Genomic DNA, 19130 nt, shown 5'->3' with positions numbered 1-19130 from the left:
TAAAATATACTAAAACATCTTGGCTGGGTTTGTGAGTGACTGTGTGTTGTTGTTTTTGTTGTTAGTTTTTGTAATTCTGGAATAGAGTACTGGATGGCAGAATGTACATGTTGTGTTGATACGGCTTTGATATACTACAAAACCAATTCAGAAGATTGTTATATGTGAATGATAGGTAATAGCATGAGTATATAAAAAAAATACTAATAATTAATTAGTTTCAAAATCATGAATCAGTAAAAAAAAGAAAGAAAAATAAAGAGTGGCTATGATAATATAGAATTAGTTTTTCAAAGCGAGTTTCTTACTCGAACCAGGAAGCCAGACATGAATCTGTAGAATATGGAAATTGTTTAACCGATGTAAACAAAAACGAAGGTGACACATGAAGGTGACATCTAACCCTGACTAGCTAGCGCCCTCTCTGCGTTTTTGAGGTCAAGCAATGTAAAATACGTCATCGTGTCAAATCATAGTCATGTGACGGAGAACTCCCACATGACGACCTCGAATGACCATTGCTGCCAGCCATTCATCTTCATTCTCATTCTACGCGATCACACGAAATGACTTGATAGAATGTCAGTCACATGTTGTTTTCTACACAAAGAGTATTGATTCGATTTTAACATCAGTTTCTAGAAAACACCTCATTCACAGATCTGTATAACAAACCCTGAACAAACCCAGTGCGGCGTCATCTGAAAATATTTTATTCACAAAGCCTAAGGTTATGATTGAATCCACATGTTGATAGCAAGGTCAAGACTAGACTGATAACTTCGGCGTAAACAATGTCAGTGCAAGTGAAATCATCCCGACCAGAGACGACACCGCTACTATTTGACAATTCGGGTCGTGGTGATGCAAGTAGTTGGCTTGAATCTAATGGACTTGATAGTATAGAAACATCTACGGCGTCTACACCACAGGCGACGCAAGCTCCTAACACAAATAGAAACAGTATTCTCGGGGCAGTTTTCATCATAGTCAATGCGTGTCTTGGAGCTGGTGTTCTAAATTTTCCCTATGCTTATGCTGCTGCTGGTGGGATTGCCGTTAGTGTGCTATTACAAACGGTAAGTCAGTGAGAGGGAGGGAGGGAGCGAGGGGTAAGCTAAGGGCAGGCGATTGCATGCATGGGGATTTTGAATTTTGATTTCCCGTGTAGATTATGGGGAAATAATAACGAATCAGATCATGGGAGTAGAAGGGTGTATGTTGATACATTTCTGTACAACAGTACATCTAATATTTTTATAACTGTATCATACATTTACATGTACATTTAGATCTGTCGATGCGACGATGGTCATACATTTGGTACCTAAAAGTGCCTACACTGCCATAGTCTGCAAACATAAACAGTCTTACAAACTACATTATAGAGTTAGTTCTTATTTATAGTAATCATTCGTAGAGGTACAAAGAGATGAAGATTGTCTTGGAGAATGGTTCATCATATTGCAAAAGTAACAACTGGAATGGGCAGGCAAATTAATAAACATTCAAAAAAAGTATGCATGTGCAAAGCAATAGCACCACACCCAGAGCAACAATCAAATGTCTATAATTTACCAAGGTAACGACTTTGTTGGATAAGCAAGTGAATAAACATTAAAAAATGTTTGCAAATATGCATAGCAACAGTCAAATAATGGTGCACATTGCATGGGTAACAAATATGGATTGGCATGTGGATAAACATTTTTTTTTAATATCATACATTTTACAGTTGCGCTAGTACAATGCCATTGGCTCTATTTTCACTAATTACCAGACTGATATGATACACTGTGTGCATGTACAAGAAGGCATTTTAGATACTACCAATGTTTCATATTTTGTTTTCCAGCGAAATAAACAAAAATAAGTCTATAACAAAACTTTCAGGGTTTATAGTACATTGTAGTTGACTGCATGTAGCTCCACCAAAGCAAAATAATAATCTTGTTGACGTATAGACCAGCTATAAATATAATTGTGCTGCAAGCTTGATGTTTTAGTTTGTTATTCAGAACTTAAACTTAATTCTCTTTTTCCAGGTGTTAGTAATATTTGCCTGTATTGCCTTATTGGTGTTAGCATTTTGTTCTGATGTCCATGGAACTAATACTTATGAGAATGCTGTGGCATCACTATGTGGTAAAGCTGTCCATGTTGGATGTCAAATCACTGTATTGTTTTATGCTTTTGGAGCCTGTATCACATACCTTATAATCATTGCTGATCAGCTGGATAAAGGTGAGCAAGCTTGGATTACCCTCTCCAATCCTGTCATTGTCTTGTAGTAGAGTCTTATCAAAGTTTGGCAGAGAGTGATTACGATACTATCCACTACTGTCATCACAAAATATTGGTAGTTTTATCCATAGAGGTATGGGGAAGATACCATGTTTTATCAAAGCTTGATCTGGTATACTGGTTCTTTAGTCCTCAATGGTCTCCCTTAAACGTACAATTGGGACATGTTTTTTCATCAAATAAGCAAAAAGATATATTCACTGAAAATATTACTTATAAAAAGTTATCGTATCTGACAGTGGTAATTAGTGGTCAAACTTTCTAGTGATTTAAACATGATAGTAATTTTGTTAATTAACGCATCCGAACTGATCAGATAAGGTTCAATAGTGCTTTAGGCATGGTGTGTGTGTGTGTGTGTGTGTGTGTGTGTGTGTGGATGACTTAAACTCAAAAATCGCCAGACCGATTGCCTTGTATTTAGTGGGAACATTACTTTTGGTGTCTAGTTGGGAAATTGTTCAAAGCAAAATGATCACATCACAGGTGTGTGATTTCAGTCAAAAAATGTCATTTTTGGTCAAAAACAACTGGGCACTATTAAAGATTTGGTGAGAATATGCTTAGGGATGTATAGATTAGGATTTGTTCATGACATGATGATTCCATCAATAACATGCAAATTAGAGCTAAAAATGTGTCTTTTTGGTCAAAATTTCCAAAAGTACTGAGTAAATTGGGCTGAAATTTCATGGGATGCATTTGGGAGGTGTATAGATGAAGAAATATTAAACATATAATGATGTCATCAGCGATATACAAATTAGGTGTAAAAATATGAATTTTGGTCAAAAAGACAAGATTATTTGACACAATTGGCCTTAGCAACCATGACCACTCCCTTAGCAACAACCAAATGCCAGTATAGTTTGCTAAAATAAATAAACATTCAAAAAATGTATGCAAATTTACCTAGCGACAAGACCACCCCGTAGCAACAGCCATATGATGATGTATATCACAAAGATAACATCAGGGATTCATAGACAAGTGAACAAACATGCAAAAAATGTATGCAAATATGTCTAACAACATGACTACGCCCAAAGCAAATGATTGTGTATATTGCAAAGATAACAACATGGCTGGATAGGCAACCAGATAATCATTCAGCAAATGAATACCTATATCTAGGATGGATCAGTATGTGGATAAACATTTTTAACTGTGCAGGTGTGCTATAATGCCATTGGTACTGTTTACAATGTCTCTATTGAGTTCCAAATAATGAGATTATTCTCAATAATAAATATGCTTTTCAATATTTGTGGTGAAGTATTCAGCATATAATTAATGAAATATAAGGATCAAGAAATATCAGCAAAATATCAGCAAAATCACTGAAGGTGATATTTTGTTTTTCTTTGAATAAATTGAATAGATGTTGAATCATGCTTGCAAGTCATGTTTTCTTTTTCATTTGCAGTATTTGAATTTATCCACCATGGCAATGATTTCTGTGAATACTGGTATTACAATAGAAAATTTACACTTACAGTAGTGGCAGTGCTCTTTATATTACCGCTATGTTTTCCTGCAAAAATTGACTTCCTAAAATACTCAAGGTAAGAGTGCTACATGTATGTACTGTACATCCAATAAAACTAAACATGGCAAAAAAAAACCATGATATTGGTCCAAAAAATTTAAACTCCAAAATTACTCGGCAGATTGACCTGAAAATTGGTGGGAACATTCTTAGGGGTGTGTAGATATTCCAAAACTACTGGACAGATTGGGCTGAAATTTAATGGGGATGTATTTGGGGATATGTAACAAAGAACTAATAAGCATGTGATAATCTCATAAGCAGATTATATGCAAATTGGGAGTAAATATGTGAATTTTGGTCTAAATTTTATATCTCAAAAAGAACTTGGTTGATGGGCCAAAATGTGGTCAGATGTGTCCAGAAGTGTTATGCTGTAGATGTTGTTCAAAACATTTTGAGACAGTTGCCCAGGCAACCATGACCACGCCCTTAGCAACAGCCAAATGCTAATATATTTTGCAAAAATAATATCATCTAATAGTCAAGTGAATAAACATTCAAAAAAAGTATGTAAACATCCCTAGTAACAAGACCACGCCCTTAGCAACAGCCAAGTGCTAATATATTTTGCAAAAATAATATCATCTAATAGTCAAGTGAATAAACATTCAAAAAATGTATGCAAACATCCCTAGTAACAAGACAATGCCCATAGCAACAGCCAAATGATGTTGTCTATTGCAAAGACGACAGGAATGGACATGTGAATAAACATTCAAAAAATATGTGCAAATATCTCTAGCAACAAAATCACACCCATAGCAACAGCCAAATAATGTGTGTATATGTGATTGTGTATATCACAAAGATAACAAGGATGGTTAGGCAAGTGGATAAGCATCCAGAAGGTGAATTCAAATATGCCAAGCAACAAGACTGTGCTCATACCAACAACTACATGATGGTATGGTGTATATGGTAAAGGTAACAACAGGGTTTGATAGGCAACTGGATTAATATAAGCAATAAAGTTGCAGTTGTTTTATGCCATTGATGCTATGTTTTAGGCTATAATTAGTCAATTATATTATGTTAATTGTTACTACCTGCATGCATCGATTTACAGTATGATTATTAATGTATACAAATGTCAACAACTGACCAATACTGTTTTCAAAACTTGGGAGAACACTTGTAATGGAAAAGTTCTCTGCAATACACCTGAGAAAGTTACAAAATGTTCCTCTTTGAACTTTTCACCCTCTTGTTCTTCTTTTCAGTCTATTTGGAGTCCTTGCCACTATTTATGTGGTCATTATAGTTGTCTTCCAGTACTTCTCAGGCAATTACACCCCACCAAAACAACTTGACAGTCATCCGACAAGTTGGTTGGATATGTTTGCAGTTATTCCTGTTATCTGCTTCGCATTTCAGGTAAGCTAGTGGTTCTTATGTTTTTAGACAACATAGATTATGTTTGTTGTTGGTAGCATTTCCCCAATCATGCTTAGGGTTGCAGAAAGCTCAGACCACTAGAAGAAAGGAAAAGCAACTTGTGAACTATTGTAGTGTCCTATACCTCATAGATTCACTCATTATTTAAAGGTGATTCAAAATGCCCCCTACCACAACCTTGAAAAATGTTCTTTATATATCTCTTAATAACTTGAGTCTTAACCAGTACATGCAAAGCTAACCATTCAAAATTGCATGATAAGTAAGAAAAAGTTAAAACTGGCAATCAGCAGTGACCCAAACAGCCATGAATTTACAGTTGTACTGCCTATTCTCCCTTTGGAGATTTTGACATTATTATAGAGGGGACGGTTTGATGCCAGTTTGTATAGTAAGCAATGGCAGACAGTAGGAATTCTGACTTTGATACTCATCAGAATTGATCTGAGAGTGATGAATCTTCTTTCAATGATGATTTTACCATGTTCAATAGATTGATTTGGCTTTTTATGTAGGTGATGTGTCGTACAATATTAGCAACATGGACCTCTATAAAACTAGGAGCTCAACTACTGTTACAAGTCAATATCAAAATGCCTCTAATGATAACTAGAATGTATTGACCCAAAAAATAATCATTCGAACCAAGCATGATGTTCTAATTGCCGATTTTTTTCCCATCCCAGAAGTTGATTGCTACTAAAGTTCAATGGTTTTGCGGTGTAGGCCTTTACTACCTTGGCAAGACAAAAAATGATGCCAGCCTAATTTTTTTGTCTATATATGGAATGACAGTGACCTGTAAATGTTTCACAGTTTTTGTTGTGGTCTTGTAATAAAGTTGTATTGTCAAATGCTTTGCTTGTGACACCGAATTTACATGTATTATTTTCGACCAGGGCTGTCTAGAGCGCAGTACTCTGGGACCCACATAAAACCTCAGAAACTTGCATTCGGACTGAACAGAAGTACATGTAGGTCTCATCGACTTGTTGGGGACTCAATTTATTGCGTGTTTTTGGTCATGGTGTACAAGTGATAATTATTAGGGGTATTTAATTATCGGTAGTTGGGAGGTAGTGTTGTCAAGGCAATAGTTTTGTTTTGCAGAAGTCGTCGCAGCCGCACCATGCAGTAGCACCCTTCCCTGATCAAAGCTGAATAGTGTACCTATGGACTCGGAGACCACACTTGGCTTGAATTTATCCATATAATCCATATTTATCAATTAGATATATTGCAAAATTCTTACAGAAGTAATGTCTCTAACTTCAAAACAAACAGAAATTGGAGCGAACATGGCTCCGATCTAGTTGCAGGCTCTCGCTCATAACCATGCATTGGGTCATGACCTTGATTGCTGGCGTCAATATTGTCCAATCATATAGAATATCATGAACACATCTTGATATTTGATTTGTTGGTTTCCTAAACTGTATACTTCTGATACCATGATTCTTAACAAAATTCTTCGAATGAATATTGGATTGTTGTATGATGTGCCATTGCAACAAGGGAATACATGCAATTTTTTTAGACTCGTCATTAAATGAAAATGTGAGACTCGCGAAATTTCATAATTCTGCTGATAATAAAGTCCAGTTAATAAACCTCCTTTTGTTTACATCATTTTTATCTAAATTTGGCAAGTAAGTTATATAAACCTCGCCTTTAGAGTGGTACTTAGTGCTATTTAGATGCAATGACTCGAAGCGTGCTTCCATATGATCAGAGCAAATCGAATCAATTAGCGTACATATTATGGGACAAAAATATTGAGGTGCTGCATGTCATGATACATCTTCTTGTAGTTTTCCGTGAATATTTGAATAAAAAATATTAAATATATGAAATACCCCGAAATTACAATTATACATGTATATCGAGTCTAGCCGTTTTCATTTATTTTGCTCATTTAAAAAATATGGGAGGACATATATGGAAACTTCAAATTGACATTAGCAAGGTAGTGTGGGTAAATGGTCCACTGATATCTATTACAACCATCAACGATGCATTTTTTTCACAATGTTGTTGAGTTTTAGTCACGTATAGACTATGCTCGTCATAGCCTGAATGCTAAATTATTCTCTCTATGACGTTACAAAATGGCATGATCATCAGTGGTGGGATCAGAAATACCTGAAAACTCTCAAAGTAAAACCAATAGGAACTGACTGAAAAACTGTCATTTTAAGGTGTTTGCAGACACTTTTTTAGCTCCGCTGTCAGCGAAAGCTGAAAGCGTAGCTTTAGGTATAGGTGAGTATAGAGTATAGAGGTATAGGTGAATCATAGGTGTCCGTCAACTTTTTTTATTTTCATCATCTTCTCCGAAAGTAACAGCCAGAATACTTCAATATTTGGTGTGCATGTCCTGGGAGGAGGCTATTCAGATTTGTTCATGCCAAGTTGATCTGTGCCATTTTCAATTTTTTATGATTTTTTTTTCAAAAATGATATTTTCATCATCTCCTCAAATACTACTTGTCAGATTGCTTTGATATCTGGTGTGTTGATGCACAGAGGGTAGCTTACTTAGATTTGTTAATTTCAAGTCTTCTTTTCTATTTTTGATGATTTTTTTTTTTGTAATTTGAAAAAAAAAATTAATATGTTAATGAGCATTATGACCGACGCCATATTGGAAATCAGACCACGAGACTTTAAGTAAACTGTCACTTTTCAAAAGACACTATTGACGTCAAACAAGCAATGTAATATGTGCCATAGTCATAATTCTATGCATTATGCAGCCAAATGACAAGCGTGTGTTCGAAACAGGGTTGTAAACTTCAAATCCAAATTCTGCACCCCTTCTACATAATCAACCAGTCCACAACATCCTTATTTGCATACATCTATCCTTCAGTTTGCGACCATTACACTTTGAATGGCTGCTCACGGGCCTTATTTTTGGGTATTTTCAACTCGCCATAACTTTCACTAGAGTCCACCATTTTAGATACTGTAAACGCCTAAACCTCAACTGACATCTCTTCTTTCGTACCAGCAAAACAAATTTTGGAATTACATTTAGGAATACTGATTTTCCGACGAATTCGGGACGCATTCTTGAGGCCCTAAAACTTCGACCCGGTTTTTCGCTCATAGTTTTACAAATTTACGGACCGGAAAGTTTTACAAATTTCACAAAAAGATGGATTTTTATGTGTTTCAAATAACTATGGCAAGTAAATTTAGTAGGATCGTTGTGTAACGCTCCGTTCAAGAATTTTCGGTAGAAAACGACTGATTTGACCAGAAGCTGAAGCTGACCTTGTTTGACCAGGCGATTTTCCACAGCAAGTAGTAACACAGGACACGTTCTTGGTACTCACTAAAATCACACTTCAGACCCACTATAAAAGTTTGATGTTTTCCGACAACATGTAACTTGTGATTAATTCTATATTGTCGTTCAATTTGGAGTGACAGTGAACCAGAATGAAGACGACTCACGTAAGGAAGGCATGCCTAGGCATGCGGTTGAAGTTATGCAAGAGCATTCTCACTGCCGACTGTGAATCGACCAAACTTTGTTTATTGGCCGACAGTTTAAACGACATGAATGTGTCTTTTGCCATTTCCAAATTGCAAATATTTGGCAAGTAAAAATAATTAAAATAATTAAAACTTTAATTTGGCTTCAGACTTTCCATTATGTTTTTCGTATCTTTCCCCGTTTTACATGTAAATCCGAAAAGGTTCTCTCTGGTCATGTCAGTGGTTAGTCCTGCTTACATACGACAGGCGGTGCACGAGTCTATATTGCTGACTTGACTCTAAACAAATAGTAGGGACAATTGTCAGAATCGAGTCCCAGAGTACTCCGTATGCAAGTACGACTAGTCAGTGATCATACCGGAACTGCTTTGAGTATGAGCGAGGTGAGGCATGTTGAGGTATTTTGTTGAGAATTATAAATGTTGTGAAATGTCAAGTACATGGTTTAAATACAATGGAATGATGAAAAAAAATTGGCCGAATCTGCTGACAGGTGCCGGTCACAAGAAGCTCCGTAAATTAAAATATCAGACGATGTTATATCTACTACAACTAGTACAAGTTGAATGTTGTTGACTTGGTAAATTTGTTAGAAAATTGAAATTCGAATTGCCTCAAAATTATTTTAGATCCCTAGTTTATTTCATTCATCATTAAAGCTGTAAGACACTGGAATTATTTATAGCCAACCTCAAAATCCTCTTGTGTGCATTTCCCAGTCATTTTTTTCCTGAGATTTTGTGCAATTTTTCATAACAGTAGATTTTTGTTATAAAATGGTGACTATGGTATAAAAGTACAATACATTACCAACTTTCTGTGTAAAATGTGTTTTATAGTGAGACATCATATGAAACCACTAACCACTTTATTACATCGCTAAAACAAAACTGCATAGTGAAGAGCTGAAGAACTGAACCACTTCTACATGTTACCAAAATAAAAAATAAAATAAAAAAAAAACAGTGGAGCTATTCTGACCGATAGGTCGCTTGTTAAATTTTTAAAACCAGAATATGTTTCACGAATATGTCATCTAGCAAAATAGCAATAGTGAATGAAAGTATTTTGAATCCCCTTTAATAAACTTATTCTTAACACTGAACCCATGAGGGATGGCCCTCACTGGACTTCTTGGGAGACAAGTGTTTATATGCTTAAAGAACTATCCAGTATAAATAAAGATTATTATTATTATTATTATTATTATTATTATTAGACTGGCATATCCACTAATTGTTGAAATTAAAATAGAAAGCCGAGATTGTGCATGTCTGGTTTTGAAAACTTTTAATATATACATATTTCCATTCGGGCTGTTTTGTAAATATTTATTCAGTTATTTTGTTAAGGAAAGTATTAAATTAAGGAAATTTAACCATCTTGACTTCCATAGAGCTGTGTCTTGTTACCCTTCAAATTTAGTGACATCTTTGACTTAAATAGTTCAAAAGTACCTTCAGTGTTTGCATTTGTTGTTGGGGATGTGTCTTCTACAAAGATTCGTTCACATTCAATATGTGTTAATAAATATATTTCTACATTGTTCTCCATGTTATGTGTAATTTGTCTGTGTTTTTCTTCACTTTTGTAGTGTCATTTAAGTGCAGTTCCAGTGTATGCAACACTACAAGACCGCTCCATGAAAACATTCAGTAAAGTAACAGCTTTGTCACTGTCATTGTGTTTTGTTGTTTACCTGCTGACTGGTATATTTGGATACTTGACATTTGGGGATAAGGTCAAGAGTGATTTACTACAATCCTATGATGCAAAGGACATCTCTGTAACGATAGCAAGGTTTATGATTTCCATCTCAGTGCTTACTTCAATACCAATATTGAATTTTGTTGGAAGGTATGTTTTATATTTCTGTGTTCATCTCTGTACTGACGTCAATACCACTACAGCATGTTATAGGTGCCTGTTCACTGGTTCTGATCAATACAACCACATAGAAACAAACAGAAAACTGCGCATTCTACCACTGCAGAACGAAATGGTGCCTATTTGTTTCCTTTTCTGCAAAGCACCGACAGTACATTATGTATTGCGTCAGGCCACATTATTGTGTCAATGTATTAATCTTCATGAATCAAGGAAATGCTTAAACAGGATAATTTTTCTTGCAATTGTCTTTATTTACATCTGCGCTGCATTTTGATTTTTGGCAACGTTACTTTTAGAGACAACCAGCCAGAATGTCATAACATTGTATCAATTTCCAATGAAAAGAATATCGATCGATATGTCCACTGTTGAGTTACAGTGGAAAGTTTGTATGTATATTACTCACACGTCTCAATATTTTGTCATTTTAGGACCTCGTATCTTACGTATATCAGTCTTTTTTCGGTAATTTTGATTCAACTTGGATGAAATGCCCTTGTAATTTGTACTTTTCATAACTTTTGTTTTTTGACCAAAAATGGCATTGTTTTACCCAAATTACACACATGATGCGATCATGTTGCTTTGAACACTTTCCCAACTAGATACCACAAGTAATGTACCACCAAATACCAAGGCAATTGCTCTGGCAATTTTTGAGTATAAGTCATGCGCATGCTCACACACACACACACACACACACACACACACACACACACACACACACCACACCACACCACACCATGTCTTTATTAGTTTAGTTGTACTAATGTACATGTACAGTTTCTTGTTAGTTTTTGTGTGGTTGTATCAAACAGAGCCAGGGAACAGTAACCAGCAATTTGCTGTTACAGTATTGAATTTTGTTGGAAGGTATCATAGATCGTACACAAGTAAAATTGGACCTACAAATGCCCAAAATTTTGAGTGAAAAACGATAAAACAATAACATTTGTGATTCAAAATGGCTGTGTGATACCAACTACTGACTGAGACAGTTACATATAGGTAATGAGATAACAGTATTTTTTAAGCCTTGATTATTGCAGACGTGACGACATTGGTAGAAGCGAGATTCCCTCTGTGAAATGCTGACAGAAATGCATCTTTTCATGTAGGGTCTTTGGTTATATATGTACTGTACTATATTTCTGTATTAATCTTGATGATTTTTTGTTAATACCAATGTTGAAATTATTGGAAGGTACTTTTTACATTTCTGTGTTGCTTATTCACTTTGCTGTTGTATTATCTTGTGAGTCAATCTCATCGCAACTTAATGGGATTAATTCAGTATTTTACTTTCAAATTGATAAAGTGTGCAATAGAAAATAGATAACAATTATTTTTTATATCAAATGGACCGTGTTTGTGAAAGAGATGTCAGTAGTTTCCAGCATTCAGTGAAATATTATGATGTAGTATTATGTAACAGGATCACCCAATCACATTTTCTGATTAATTCACCATGTGGCATTGTAGTAACTGTGGGTAGTATTTTACCTCCATTGTGATATGAAATAGTAATACATGTACAATTCTAGATTTAAGATGCTAGATTGCACTGATTGGTTTTGACCTAAGCTGTGAGACAAATTTATCAGACCATTCAACAGTAAGTGACATAAGCCAATTTCTTAATGCTGAACTTCTACACCATTCAACGATATATACTAGCAGCATGAATATTACCTTGGAAGTATTTGATTGTATAGATTTAATAAGAACCCAACAGTGTTATTATATCCAAAGATATTCAAACTGTTCTAACAACAGTTACTTTTAATTTTTTACAGGGCGGCATTGCATGGCATTATGTCTTCTATGGGTGGTATGTGTCTGTTCTTTGTTCACTACAAGGAGAGAGTCTTCCGTATCTCGCACACCTTGATATGGTTTGTTGCAACTTTGCTGTTAGCCTTGTTTATACCAGATATTGAGTTGGTTATATCAGTCATAGGCTGCCTAGCTGCTGCTTTTATTCTATTCTATCCAGGTAAGTAAAAAGATGCACAAAAGGTATTTTACAAAAAAATAGTGAACAACTTTGAAATTTATATTTAGGGAAGCTCTGTACCACCAACTTATTTCAAGTGGTTAATTGAAAAGATGCAGGGTAGGGTGTAAGATCATTTGTCATTTAGCTTCCCAGCAGAGCTCCAGATCATAACACGTGCAACATATACAAACTGATATTCATGCATGTGTAGTCAGTAAGCCACTTCACCGTCTATTTTACAGCTGTACTGAGCAAGTTATTAGCTGATGCCAACATGGAACAATAAAATAATCACCCACTTTTCTCAATTAGACTTTTATAAAGAAGAGTCTTAATTATTTCTCTTGATGTGAAGTTACATATTTAAATTAAATTTTAAATGCGATAGATTTTGATAAGAACTGTATTCCTGAAAAATCACTTACTACCCCAGTAGTCAGTCATAGATAGTTGCATAACTAAACACTGTCATTCATCAAATTGAGAACAACATTGAAATATATATACATGTACATAACATGAGCAAGCGCCACAAATAGTTAGGTTTCCATGGCAACAAGTACTAGGCAATAATACAATACCATTCAGTATGCAAACATTTACATGTACATATCCTTAGATTCTTAACTTACTTATAGTGTCTGCAAGATAAAATTTGTCTGCCAGTGTACAAATGTTTTGGTACACATTGTTAAATACATGTACTTCTCTGGGAAACTCCCAGCAATTTATAGATATTCTTTTCACACAAGACAGTAACTAGGATATTCTGGAGATACATGTAAACTTAACTTGATTTATGTACTTGTTTTACAGGGATATGTTTATTTAAAGCGGGAGTCTTAGAAGTGACTGAGAGTAACATCAAGAACAATTGTTTGACAGTTATAGGGTTCTTTTTCACGGTACTAGGTGCGTTTGTGTTTGGAGAGAGTCTTACTTTAGCTATTATGGATGATATTCGTGATCTAGAAACCAGGACCATATCAGGCCCGCCTTGTGCATAAATTTAAGGAGAAAAAATATGCCCAGTAGCCCATTAGATAGATATAAGTCACGTACACATATCTCATACAATTCTTATATTAAAAAGTGATTTGTACTTGTCATGTCATGTCATCTACAATACAAAATGCCTCATGTGGCTCTTGATGTCCAGTCCATCATCAAAAATCTGCCTATTCGGCATTTATCAGGGATTTTAAAGTAGCCACACCCGGTGCTCATTATGTACCTGCCAACCACAGCCTGTATTTTTGATTAAAAAGTCACAAATGCCAGCCTGCCACACATCTAGCAGAATAACTTATTACTGTTGGGCTAGGGTGTCATACTTTTTTATCTTGACAAAGTTCAGACACATTACAAAAACTTGGTATATGCATGCAAGGCTTATTCTGAACATAAGAAAATGTGAACAGTAGCCAGTCTACAATACCTTTACATAATGTAATGCCATGAAGGTACTAAGAACTCTACCTCCATGTGTAATACCATCTAGTTGTTGATAGAAAAGATTATCTATAAATTGCTCCTTTGGAGATGTGATCACACATGGAAGTGTAACCCATTATACTTCCATGGACCACATAAGTACATAAAATATTTAAACAGGTGAGATATTGGAGTGACAGTGCGGAGTTTACAAAAATAATTCCAGTAGATACAGGCTATACCACAGACTATGCAACGCTATGACTTGTTAGGTGAATATCTCTTCTACTAGTATTCTAAACTACATACATGCAATGCTCAAAACATTGAAGAAATTAATTTAGTGTACAAACTTCATTCAAATCTCTGGTAGGCTATCCCATGTCACATTCACTATATATTTTTACCACACATGACCTTTTTAGGTTCAGTAATGCTATAGGCATGCTAAAGTATCTGTCTGTGTGTGTGTGTGTGTGTGTGCGTGTGTGTGTGTTGACAACTTAAACCCAAAAAACACTCTGCCGATTGTTTTGATATTCAGTAAGGATGTGCCCTTTGGTGTCTAGCCAGGAAATTGTTCAATTCATAATGATTGCACCAGAGGTGTGCGTTTTGAATCAAAACTGTAATTATTAGATGCAAAGAGCATCCTGTCTCAAGTCAGAGTGCAAGTTATATAGTTTTATTGATGTCATGAAATCATTTAGTCTGTTATGTGTTAGTTAACACCTAGGTCTCAATGGAGGGGGGGGGGGGTATTTCTCACCTACTTCAATGGCACCAGGGGGTATTTCTCACCTACTTATCAATGGCACCAGGGGGTATTTCTCACCTACTTATCAATAGCACCATGGGGTATTTCTCACCTACTTATCAATAGCACCATGGGGTATTTCTCACCTACTTATCAATGGCACCAAGATTAACATGTTTGAGATTGCATGAACACACATTTATTAGCACAGCTGAACTATGTTCATTCATGCTAGGTTCAAGACAAAATATACATAGGTTCATACATGCTATAGAAGGAAGGAGTTACTTTGTCATCGGGTACGCCCCATTGGCTGGAAATAAATCTATACTGCCATAAAGAATGGCAACCATAGTAGTGAACAATCAAGACATTTAGTCATAAGCTAATTATCATGGAATATATGTTTTGTGTGGATGTTATTGACCCGGTTTATTGGTGATATTAATCAAGAATGACGAAGTACTATGGTTATTCTTAATTGCAGCATAGTTGAACTGTTTCAAGAAAATGATCAACTAATGCAACATTTGAGGTTCACCATGTCCATCTTTTGTAACAAAAATGTAACAAAACTAAAAAAAAAAAAAAAAGGGGGGGGCTTTTTCGAATGCTAGGTCATTTTGTTCTAAACAGAATTCATTAGCAAAAAAGGTTTTAAGAATGAATTCCAAAACTATGATATATTATCGAGAACTCAAATGTTGATAAACACAGCCTGTACAACATCTCTGGAAAAGAATCAAAATATTGTAGAAAATTGTATTCTAAATAGCACTCGTAGTGTTGAAACTTTATAATATTTTGTCTTTTTTCAAAATTAGAATTTTGAACTCCATGTAGTAGACTAGTACATATTCCCTTGAGCACCCAGACTAGAAGTAATGATCTATGTCTGGGTATTTGCACTTTGTAATTGTGTTGTATTGTCAGATAAAAAGTGTATTTCTTTTGCAATGAATTTACATACAACCAAATATTTTTGTCAAGACACAATTTTTAAAACTTTAGTGCAATGTATATTTCATGTCTAATAATCATATTCAGAGATAATTCCCTACATAAATTATCCATCTCAACCTGTTTAGTTCCCCGACGAGCACTGCCCAGCAGAAGGGACTTGTACGTTGGGTTCTGTCTGGCCGTACCCGTGCGTTCACCCGCATATCTCTGGCATGCACCAACTGATTTCAACCAAACCTGGTATAAAGTTAACATACTTTGTGAGACACATGCATGTCACTTTGTTTTATGATGGTTGAATGGCGGCCATATGTGTTGTTAAATTTCACAATATGCATCATAAGTTTGGAGGTGTAATATGTAGTGATTCCATTCAAGTCCCTACACCCATATTATCAAATATGAGCTTTCTTTTATGACCCTGACCTTTGACCTTGAAAGTCTTCAAATAGCCAAATATGGGTTATCTTCATAGCTTTTTAATCAAATGTTTCAGATGATGGTGATATTTTAATCATGTCTTGGTTTTTACTATGTGAGGCATACACGTCACTTAATTTTACAACCTTAAACTGAATAGCAAAATGGCAACCGTGTTTGTGATACACAAGCACATTTTGCCTGTTATCTACCCTCACATTAACAATGATGAACTTTCTAATGGGACATTGACCTTTGACCTTGACAAATGTTTTCAAGGTGAAATGACCAAATTTATTTTTTTATGTTAACACAAGAAGTTGAATAAACAAAGACTTGATCCATTTAAATGTCTATAACAGAAAGATCAGCTTTCTTTCCATATCTTGACCTTTGTGTTTACTCTCCATATTCAAAGTCAACAAATGCAATTGGTCAAGAAATTATGAAGTTTTGTATCTCAAGACACCATTCAGATTTACACAATAAGTTTGCCATAAAACCTACAAGTTGGGAACCATGTCTTCAATTGAAGGCTTGTTCATGTAAACTTTTAAAAAGAAAAGACACACTTAAAATGAAGGATTTTGAGGATTTACTAGGATTTTGAGGATTTACATATTTTGCATTTACATTTAAAGATGTACGAGTAAGTTATATACCGTGAGAGTAACACACATTGTAATGTTACCACTATATTAGAATATCACAGCTGTACATGTATTTAATCCATTTGAAATGGCTATAACAATGCAGAGAAGATTAGTTGAATCGATTTTATACCCACTTTTGAAGACCCTACAATGTAAACGATGTCAAACTATTTGTAATGAGTTTTGTGGCACTAGTATAAGACCTTGAGATCTTTACATGTCAGGGGTCATTTTAAGAGGTATTATCATTATTTTACTGTGTATTTAAGGCAAAATAAACATAAAGCTATCATGCTATTAACTATAAGAAAGCATGATGATAATAGATGTAATGTGCACTTTATGCAAAATAATTTGGAATCCAGCCTTTCAATGAGCAGAATGTAAATTTTGTTAGAATTACAAGAATCTATAATGTGTTATGATGTGACTAGCATTGCTTGATGAGTCAGCTGTTATCAATTTTAAATTAAAAAATCGCTAATTGCATTTCAGAGGCTGTTTCTCATTTTATTGATGTACCACTAGATGGAACAAAACTTTTAAAATTTCAGTAATAAATAAGTGAAACAAAGAAATGGTTTTTCTATGGTGTATGTTTTATACTGTTACATTGCATTGTTTTGTAATACATGCATTGCTACTGTGTGACTACTATTATATGTGTTGTGTGTGATAAGTGGAATTTCAAGTTGAATAATAGAATGTATTATGCTGAAGACATCTGAGAGATTCAGATGAAAGCTATTTTGGTCTCACTTCAAATCCAAACAAGGGAACTTGCCTCATAATAACTATCAAGTCCAGTATCAATTTCTATTCTACTAATAGAATACATGTTGCCCATTTTAGACTGTATTAAAAAAACAACACCAGCATTTAGGTAGAGTGGGAATTGCTACCCAACATTTCCACTGGCATTTTTTGGAGGGGGACATGAATAAAATGCCCCCTTTACATCCAAGTTTGTCTTTATAACAATCTGTATGGCCTGCAATGACTAGCAACCCTTTCACTTTTCAATAAAACTTGGCAGCAGTATATGTATTGGGAAATTAAGTATATAAATGTTCATAACCTTCCCAACATTTTAACAAGGATGTGCAGTGATGAGGTTTACACACATGTGACTTAATATAAAATATTTCTTTTCATGTACTGGAATCTAGGATTTATTCATGCATTTTGATGCATTGCAAAGATTTAATGTGTTGTAGCTATTTACCTACACAGATGACACTTCATCATTTATTTATTTATTTATTTATTTATTTATTTAATGGAAGACCAACCAGAGTGAGTCCCATTTACAGGCTCCTTAAAAACTGAAAAACTCAAGAAAAAGACAAGTCTACAAAGCACACACATAATGTCACATAGCAAACAAACAAACAAAACTAACAACATGCACATAAAAACACATTACAAGGCAAACACCAAAAGAAATCATGTTAGGTGAACCTCAGTTGACAATTTTGCAAAATTGCCTTTTTTTTTTAATTTCTCAGATAAGTTATAGTCAATTCGAAATACTACAAAAAAGACCATTATAAGTTGTCATACTTCTCTGAATGGCATAGTGTTTAAAAACATTAATTCTACTGACATCAGGTCTAAAACAAGTAAAATTTCTAGTTACCCTCTGTGGGACATAAAAACGTAACTTAGAATATACGGACTATCATAAACATTATTTACACACTTGTATACATGACAGTCACAAACCATTAGCGGTCCAAGTGCAACAAACCCGCGGGCTTGCCTGGCGTAAACGGGTGTCATAAAAGTTGTTTGCATCTCTAAAGCTGTTTGTAGCGTTACTTATAATAGCCTAATAAATTGATAACAACTGATATAAGACTGAGATAAGGTTTGCCTCAATTGACTCACTCCTTAGAAATGATCTTACGCTGTGAACTACACTTTTACAGCTGTTTACTTGTGTTATGTAAGAGCCCATCATCACATGTGTAAATATTGGTACTCTTTGATAACAAGTCCACTTGCTTGGCTAATGGCTTGTCCCAGTAATGAAAAATATCACGTTTAAAAACATCCTCCTCTGAGAGAGCATGGGTAAGTAAAAAAAATCACATAAATGTGCATAATTATAATGGTTAAAAGTGATTCCGGTTTTGCAACATGCAAAGAAATTTGATGAACTAGCCTGTGATTTCTTTTGCCAAGGTGACCAAGCAACTGAGCCATATTTCAGAAAACTTCTGACATAGGTAACATAGAGAGTTTTAAGAGTAT

At 34.9% G+C, this 19130-nt stretch overlaps 1 protein-coding gene across 1 annotated transcript; it reads left to right on the top strand.

Annotated features, from left to right (window-relative positions):
* The first annotated feature begins 495 nt into the window (after positions 1–495).
* On the top strand, positions 496–17433 carry LOC144438461 (sodium-coupled neutral amino acid transporter 7-like). Its single transcript, XM_078127490.1, has 7 exons — positions 496–1079; positions 2046–2244; positions 3731–3869; positions 5077–5230; positions 10353–10615; positions 12445–12644; positions 13464–17433. The coding sequence occupies exons 1-7, from the start codon at positions 795–797 to the stop codon at positions 13652–13654; spliced, it is 1431 nt and encodes a 476-aa protein (XP_077983616.1). The 5' UTR covers positions 496–794; the 3' UTR covers positions 13655–17433.
* The last annotated feature ends 1697 nt before the right edge of the window (positions 17434–19130 follow it).

The sequence above is a fragment of the Glandiceps talaboti genome, chromosome 8 (assembly GCF_964340395.1).
Source record: "Glandiceps talaboti chromosome 8, keGlaTala1.1, whole genome shotgun sequence".
NCBI lineage: Eukaryota > Metazoa > Hemichordata > Enteropneusta > Spengelidae > Glandiceps > Glandiceps talaboti.
This window is presented reverse-complemented; position numbering and strand designations above follow the sequence as displayed.

What these genes read in the sequence shown, in the direction of transcription:
- LOC144438461 (XM_078127490.1), top strand. Translation starts at nt 795, where the DNA reads ATGTCAGTGCAAGTGAAATCATCCCGACCAGAGACGACACCGCTACTA. An exon ending in TGCTGATCAGCTGGATAAAG is followed by an intron (nt 2,245 to 3,730) that starts GTGAGCAAGCTT and finishes TTTCATTTGCAG; the next exon opens with TATTTGAATTTATCCACCAT. An exon ending in TTATCTGCTTCGCATTTCAG is followed by an intron (nt 5,231 to 10,352) that starts GTAAGCTAGTGG and finishes TCACTTTTGTAG; the next exon opens with TGTCATTTAAGTGCAGTTCC.